The 9011-nt window shown below is 31.8% G+C and overlaps 1 protein-coding gene across 1 annotated transcript in view; it reads right to left on the bottom strand.

The window, feature by feature from the left end:
- Window positions 1–8513, bottom strand: part of LOC110020461 (splicing factor 3B subunit 4) — a 15484-nt gene extending 6971 nt beyond the window's left edge. Inside the window, exons 1-4 of the mRNA XM_020718573.1 lie at window positions 8301–8513; window positions 7315–7363; window positions 5629–5717; window positions 5468–5524 (exon numbers count right to left, since the gene is read on the bottom strand). Of these exons, the coding sequence (XP_020574232.1) occupies window positions 5468–5524; window positions 5629–5717; window positions 7315–7363; window positions 8301–8405 (300 nt within the window). The 5' untranslated portion in view covers window positions 8406–8513. The remainder of the gene's footprint in view (window positions 1–5467; window positions 5525–5628; window positions 5718–7314; window positions 7364–8300) is intronic.
- Window positions 8514–9011: the final 498 nt, after the last annotated feature.

Genomic DNA, 9011 nt, shown 5'->3' with positions numbered 1-9011 from the left:
GCTGTCGACTACCTAACGCAACCCTCCACTTTTCTCATCCGGGCTTGGGACCGGCAACGGCAGTGTTAGAAAAATTATTCTAACATGGTGTGTAAATTCAGTCTTAGTTTTGATTTTGGCATGCGAATTTCACAAAGTTTTAAGTAGAAAAATTATTCTACCATGGTGTGTAAATTCAGTCTTAGTTTTGATTTTGGCATGCTGCCAAAATCTCAATTTTGGTAGTCTCAGTCTTGATATGTTTCAATTTTGACTTGGTTTAATTTTTGTTTTCACAATTTGTATTTAAAATATACTTTTTTGATAAGTTTGAAATTTTAAAAAACAAACATTTAAGATAAGAAAAAACTCTGGGTTTATGAAGCTAACACTATTCTGACCATGAGTTTAAAAAATGCTATAATATATATTGATGCCATCATATAGCTCTTATGCTGTGGAAGCAGCATGATGGTAGTCTTCCTGGTTATAGTTGTATTTCATTAATTTTTCATTAATTATAAGCTACAACAAAACTCATAGCTCCCAGTCTTCATAAAAAAAAAAACATATAGTTCGGTTATTTTTTACATTAAAATTTCTTATTCATAAAATAACTTGAGATAAATTTGAAAATTAGGAAAAAAATATTAAAAAAAAACAATTTGTGACAAATAACTTCTGCTAAGTTTTATACCCTATCTCTCTCTCGCTCTCCCTCTCTCTCTATCCATGTCCCTCTTTGGTTTTGATAATATTTAGCATCTCACAAAATTATTTCGAATAGAATAAGCATGCTAGTTATTTTTACATTAAAGGTGACTAATCTTACAAAAGACAATGCGCATCTCATCCTAAGTTACGTTGCAAAATCCTAGACCCCAAGGCATTCTAAGAGCTTAGTAGGGGTGTAAACGAGCCGAACACGAACGAGCGAGCCTGGGCTCGCTCGTGTTCGGCTCGTTTGCTTAGTGAGCCGAACATGAGCCGTTTACGAACAAAGAGTCGTTTTGACAACCCTAATCACTTAGTCATAAGATGTTAAGGATTTGGCAAGATTTCAAACATCATTTGAATTTAATTTAATAATTTTTATTCTATTTTTTTAATTAATACTTTTAAGTGATTGTAAATCTTTGTAGCGTTGCAGTGAATTAATTTTTTTAAAATACTAATCACCAAAGATATATATAATTAGTATTATTTTGAGTCTAAATGAGCCGAATAAATATTTTTTCTATATATATATCTATATATAATTAGTAGTATTTTGAGCCAAAACGAGCCGGACACGAACGGACAAATATTTATTCTTGTTGTTCATGTTCGGCTTGTTAACTTAGCGAACGAGCCGAACACGAGCTTCTTAACGAGCCGAACATGAGCTGTTCGCGAACAACGAGCCTTTTTGACAGCCCTAGAGCTTAGTTCTCTATATAAAGATGAATAAAAGTAGGGTCTAGGGTTAATTAATGGATTATGAAAAAGAAAATTTTTGATTAACTTATACAACTAATTCAGGGAATTTTTAACGAAAATAAATCAAATAAATAATGAGGTCAATCGAGCTAAGGCTCCTCAAGAAAAATAATTATTTTCCTCTCTAAAATTTACAAACATGCAACAAAATCGATGCTCAATTTTGTTTGGATAAAGAAATTAATGTTCACAAATACTCTTCAGAGGATGTTTAGAAGCCAAGGATGATTTATTATTATAACATATATTTAACAAATTTTGACAAACAAGAATATGTAGATGCCTTATAATAAATTCGTGACAAAAGCATATGCCATACAAGTGGTAGAATGAGTCTGAAATCAAAGTTAAACACGAGAACTTATCAAAACTTCAACTTCTAAGAGAAATTGAATCAAATCCTAAAAGTATACTCAAACTTAAAATTGGGCAATAATTATAAACCAAAATTAAAATTGAAATTGAGTTTGAATCTAACTTTTAATAAGATTTGAACATGAAACTAAAAGCAATCCTACAATCATATAGCAATTAGACCCTATATCTAATCTTAAGTATAAATTTTAGCTTCCATATGAAATTAAATCTACACTTGACTGTGAAATTGAGACTACCATAGAAATTGAACCAATCCCTGCTTGAGAAACTAAGCCAACTATGTTTGTTGAAACTAATAAACATAAAGTAAAAACTAACAATAATAATTTAGATGAAATTCCCAAAGAAGTTTTGTGCACAAATGAAAGTGAAACAGATTTTATTTCAATTCCTGGGATCTAGGCTTACAAATTCATAGACATAGAATTTAAAGGAAAGCTAAATTGCATAACTATTTCAATAAAATGGTTAGTTTTCTTTAAAAAAGTTATTTGTCAGTTTATCCATAAAATTTGTGCGATTTTCATGTAGTAAAGTCCCTTTATCACCTCATCGTCATTATAAATCCTTATTCACATCCCTTAAGATGCAAAACTGATACGTCAACATTTTTATTATTTACTTCATATCTTTTGCATTATTTGCACTATCTACGCAAGTTGCATTACAATGTTCACAAGAATTTAATAGTTCACCATGGAAACCATAAATCTGCTGCTGAAACAAATAAGAGACGTGAAATTCAAATCAAGTGATAAAATAATATTAAGCTTAAATGTGAAGGGTAATTCATAAAAGCTTACAAAAAATAATCTATAAAAAATGAGAGGCCATATAAAATCCTTTTGCACGTTGGGTTAACGTTTATAAAATAACATATAGGGAAGCAATTGCATTAATCCAATTTTCAATTTATCTGAATCCCGTGGATTCTTCTCTTTCCATCTCCTCTTGTGTGGATTCACATGACATTACGCCTATAATTAATGGTTGATATAAAAAATACCACATATTGATGACACCTGAATTATTATGCACGAAGCACAAAAGTAATGATCAAATTTATTTGAAGAATATCAATGGTCAATTTATGAGTGTCAAATTTATCATATGCAAAAAGATTTGGCGAAAATTGAAAACAAATACTCATCAAAAGTGCACAAATGTTCAATAAGATAAGCAATAATTTTAAAATGTAACATTTTCTCCTATAAATTTGTATTGAGTGATCATGCATATGATGGTGGTTCATTCAACAACGGGCAGTGCTCTTTATATTTTGATTAGGTCCCACTGCAACAAGGTTTTAACTCAGCTCATTGAATTCCAAGTTCAGCACATTTGGAGTTCAGATTTAGTTTAACAGTTGTTTAAGTTCAAAGAGAATTGAGCAGAGCATATATTTATTTTATTATTATTATTTTTTTAACTTTCATCAGCTATTGCAACTCTCTTTTTTGATAGTCATCTGCCTTACACTACAATCTTTCGTTATACCAGCTATTTTCCATTACCACTACTGTCTGTTGTCCCCCTTACTTCCATGATAAGGCAGATGTTTCCTAGTAATAACATATCGCCTTTGTTCCCCAATATTTCCACGACAGCGCCATTATTTCCCAACAACCATTTACCTCATACGTTGCTCGCTACTTCCATTATAGCTCATACTTCGCACTACCTTCTACATCTCACCATTATTTATTGCTTTTGATACGCACTATTCTTTGTTATTGCCAACTTTCTCTACCCGTGCTGGAATAGAGAATTGGAGAACAGAACTTTATACTTGAGTAAAAAATTCATTTAAGATATAATTCAGCCAAGACCTGATGACACTGGATCTTTTTGAGTTAAATATAGGATCCCCAAAACAAGTAAATATAGAGAATATTAAATAGTTAATTAAAATTTTTTATTTTACTTAATTCTTGTGTGTGTGCTTGTGTATTTGACATGGATTCTTCAAGGCTTTGCAAGTATATATGCCTATTTCGAGGAGACGGGACACTTGATACCAACATGGCCTAGATCTCAATGATTTAAATCCTATTCGTTCCGGTAACTTGTCAAGTAACTGATGCATGTCAGTAATTGAAGTTTCCTTAAACTTGATATGTATTCGATTCCCAATTTGGTGTGAATATTAATCATTATTGAATTTTATATTTGCTCTCACATTTTTATTATGAGATTTCAAATTCTGGAGAATAGTGGCATCATTGTTTAAAATGAAATTAGTAAACGTCATGTTTACATCAAATATAAACACTCCTAGCTAACATTATGGTTTTTGTATTTCATTGTGGATCTCATTCTAAGATGTAAAAAAGAATCCTAATCCCAAAGCAATGCACTCACCAGAAATACCTTTTTGTAGCCATTATTTGAACTTTTACCTAATGATTATTACACATTTCAAACTAAAAATATAACCCATCTGCAGTTTTAAACTAAAATTTATATGTAAGAGTAACAAATCCATCGGCTTGGTCCTGGTTAGTCGGAATTATGCAGGCTTAGTTAACCAGAGTTGAGTACGGACAAGATTTGGGGAGTTTCATTCTACAGTAGAAAACAACACCCAGAGATTGCAACACAACTTGGAAAAAAAAGGGTGAAAAACAAAATTGTGAAGGGGGGTGAGAAAGCCTGAAATAGAGGTAAAAAAGCAGAGATTTATGGATGGAAAAAAGGAATTCAAACAAAAATAACATTTCACAATGATGCTGGACGAAGCAGATGGAATTCAGTTTTGGCCAGTACAGATTATATGATTATAAAGCACGTACAAAAATAAACAAAAACAATAGTGAAGCTTATTATGCAATTTGCAGATTGTACAAAAAGAAATTGCACTATATAAAAAAACCAAGAGTAACTATATAAATGAAATTAAATCAATTTCAGGGTTAATTATCAAAATAATTTTACTAGAGCTTTTCCTACACTTGAATAATGGTAAGTGTCATTTTCCATGAGAACATTATAGAACATTTTTAACATCTTCTCAACATGTAGTTATATGGAGGATATACCTTGCCCCATTCCTCTCTCAAGTCTTCGCTCTACAATTGGGTGATGGTAGAAAATGATGTAAATTACATACAATTGAAACCAACAATTTTCATCACAACTCTCCTCATCCTTGCCCTTCTCTTAGCTTGGTTAGTTTGTAAATGTTATGTTTGTCTAAAATAAACCAAAACAAAGTCTAGCCAAGAAAAATTTTCCAAGTCAACTATGAATGGATAGCAATGATGTCTAAACTGAGTTCTGAAAAAACCCACTTGATGGTCAAAAACTTATACAAAACCCAAGAAATGGCAGAATGCTCTTTGATTTCGTATCAAACATGTTAACAATTCTCTTCTATAAGAAGAGCCCTCGCTAACGAAAATGAATTCTTCATACAAGAGATGTAATGAGCTAACCATACTATTTATTTACAATGCAATAATCCAATAGCAAAACGGTACTATTTTCTAAACATAAATAGGAAAAATTATGAGAAATGGACTGCAACACCAGGATCGCATAACAGGATGCTGTTTCAGTATCCAACGTTTGAAATGTCAGAGTAAAACAGTAAGGCCCTAATAGAAGAGCCAAAAGAAATGATGCACCTCACCTTATTCACACGGATAGGCTTTCCATAAAGTTTAATCATGTTCAAAATCTTGATTGCCTGAGGTAAAAAGAGTGCCATCATTTTGTAAAATTCTAGAGCAAAAGCTAGAATAAACTACTTTAAAGAATATGAAAAAATTAAATCAGGCATCTGATACTCACATAATCAGCATCTTCTTCGCTTCGGAACTCTATGAATCCATATCCTTGGTGAAGATTTGTCACTCTATCTTTCGGAACATAGACATTAACTATAAAAATTGTCATGATAAAAAAGGACCTAAATTTAGTATGCCTTCTGAAACGAAATTGTAACAGAAAACAAAATAATGCAAATTTAAGGTTAGATTCTTTAGGTAGATATAATAAATGAGTAAATGTAATTCACAGAAAGAAAGTAGAATTTGTAGATCAAATAACATTAAATACAAACAGCTTGATTTATTTAGCTACAAGCTAGAAAATACAAAAATGAGAACCAAAATCAAAATGCAATGATCAATTAAATCTAAAAAAAATACCAAGAAGAAATTCAAACAATGAAAAACCAATAAGCTATTGAATTTATTTTAATTACAATTTTAATCAAAATTAATTGCCCTAGCAAGCCAATGACAATGTATTTAGAAGTTAGATAAGGGAAAAAAATTTCACCGTTAAAAAAAATTAAAAAAAAGCCTCACGCAAATACAAAGACATGAGTTCCCTCCCACGGAATTAATTAGTCACACAAAAGAAATACACAAAAATTTACACATCCAACATTCACATAAAATTAAAACTATAATAATAAACTTTATTAAATTAAAAGCTTAATATTATATGCCTCAAGTTTTTTTATAGATTGCCCAATGCTAGATTTGTGGAAGGGTTAGGCCCAAAAACATCCTTATACACTTCAATTCTTAATTCATCGCCTAAATTTTCAATTATCCGCAAGTATCATAGTAAAAAATACATCAAACCACAGAGAAGGCAGAACAACATGTTAACTAAAACTCCAAAAAATTGCATAAGTAATTAGCGAAGGTATTACTGTAGCTATAGTACCTAACATGCAGTTATCAGATAAATAACAACAACTAAATCTATTTTCTATATGAATCAAATTCAAACAACATATAAATTGAAATACAATTTTTGAAATTCAATTCAAGCACAAGTAAACTAACCGAGCTCATGCAAATCACAAAAATATCATGTCATGAGGAAATCAACATAATACAAAAAATCAGCTTGTTCTCATAGAATATTTCAAATACCATAAATAATAACCATAAGAAACAACTCCTAAAAATAAATAAGCTGCATTTACTCAAATTATTTATTTTTGTCAACACTCCTTAAAAATAACAAAATGCAAATCTCCATCAAATATACCAAAACATATTTGGCTCTAGTGAATTTAACATCAAGTATTCATTAAGACACTTCGTAAATTATCTCTCACAATTGCCAAAATAATAAATAAAATAAACATGCATGCCACGCCAATTCACGAAAAAGAATATCGAAAGAGAGAAGATTTCAAAGAATTAGCACCACGTTCATGATAAGATTAAAGCTGACATGCTAGAAGCAATATGAATGTCCTAATTTATAATATACAAAGATTAGTTCCAATAAATTGCAAAATTTTAAATAGCTTGGCCTTTCTAGCATTAAATTTTTTAAGGATCCCTGAAGAAATCTTTTCTAAATTTAAATGCACCATTAATTTACCCCTATAATTTGAGTCAATATACCTTTGGTTCATATCAATGGAAAGCTTAAAATTTTGTTAATCAAGAGTCCATGTTCTGCGAACATTCTCATTAAATTCAATAAACTCATGCTATTGGGACGTACCAACTGGTCCAGCCTGAACAAATAATTCCCAAAGTAGCTCCTCTGTAATCTGCAGCATGAGGATAAAATTTAATGACAATAACTAAAGGATATACTGATACAAAACTTCATGAAAATAAAATAGAGCATATATAGAAGTCTCTTTCAGCAATTTTCAATTTACAATCAAGTAAAGCAAGAGATATGACAATATTGCTAAGAATCAACAACTTTTTCGAATACAGGGAGTGTCCATAAGACTTAGAACAGTTTAGCGAAAAATCTAATATGGATTCTATCTCACATTTAAACACCCCTTCTCTCTGCTTCCACAGCTCAATGCTTGAGGCGATTACAACAATTTATTTTCATCCAAAAATGTGATATCAATGTCTTCATCATACTCATTAAATGTTTGGATCGAAAATGCCAAGAGAATCATCACCTTTTATGGAACTGTAACCTTCTCCCACAGTTGAAGCTAGACTCTGTTGGCATGTTTCCTTCCAACGACCGCTATCATGGCCTGGATCGGTCCTCTATTGCAGATAATGATTTTTCATAGTATATTTGGATGTGATGTCCTATTTCTTTTCATATTCCTTGTTTTCACTGGCTTGCTATACTAAGGACTTTGCATAATTCCGACATTTTTCGTACCAGATTTGGTTAATTGTAAGCTAGCATCCAGTAAATTGAGTGAATATTGACCGCATTTTAGCTCTTCATCAGTTTAGGAAATGATAAAGCTCCTAAACTGCGATGCCTTAACAAAACCCTAGGTTGCATAACATAAATCATACTAACTAAAAAACCAGTCTCCCAAAGATAGCGCTGCAGCGCTAACGCAAGACAAAGTTGCAGCCTTTCAATAACTTATCGGTTGACCAAACCCTAGAAAAGGATCACCTCGAGGGACTATAAGAAGAAGCAGATAAAAACGTCCAAGATCCAATGGTGAAATACAATGGAGTGGCAACAAAAAGTAAGGACAGTGAAGAAAGAACCTGTGGATCGAGATTGCCGACGTAGGTGGTGGCTTCTTGGTTTCTCTCGGCGGAGTGCTGGCCGAGGAGGTTCGCACCCACCCCGGGAGCGATTCGCGTCGTCATCTGAAACAATTTCTTCTTCGCCTTTCGAACCCTCTTTCCTTCTTCGCCGCTTTCAACTTACAAAAAGGAAAGCCCTCGGAGATCATCGGACCCACACACAACTTAAAAAATGGGCCCGTCAAAATTTTAGTGCAGTATAATATTCATTCCATGTTATTCCATATTATTCAGATATTGTTATGATTGTATTTATGTGTTATTGTGTTTTGAGAATATTCTCGGTGTTATAATAAAACAATAATACATTAATACCACCACAATAACACTTGAATAACAGAATACACAGCAGAAATATTCTCCTGTGTTAACGAGCCAAATCACAAGAAATCACGCACGTTTCTTTGAAGTCACGTGTCCACATATCATTGGACTATGAACATAGCTCTACATTATGAGTCATAATGTAATATTTTTCCGGCTTTCATGGGCTGGCAGATAATGCACCATGCAATAACTTATTATTGTTGTTGTTATTATTAATAAAACCTCCACTTCGTTTGTATTAAGTTTTCAAAATCTCACTAAAGTATCTAAATTGGCATTTGTTCTATAGTTCAAAAAATCAGTATAATTGTGCAAATAGCAATATTTCTATTTTTTTTATTT

Source organism: Phalaenopsis equestris, unplaced genomic scaffold, assembly GCF_001263595.1.
Source record: "Phalaenopsis equestris unplaced genomic scaffold, ASM126359v1 Scaffold000096, whole genome shotgun sequence".
NCBI classification, from domain to species: Eukaryota; Viridiplantae; Streptophyta; class Magnoliopsida; order Asparagales; family Orchidaceae; genus Phalaenopsis; species Phalaenopsis equestris.
The sequence above is the reverse complement of the archived record's forward strand: the minus strand, read 5'-3'. Positions and strand labels throughout refer to the sequence as shown.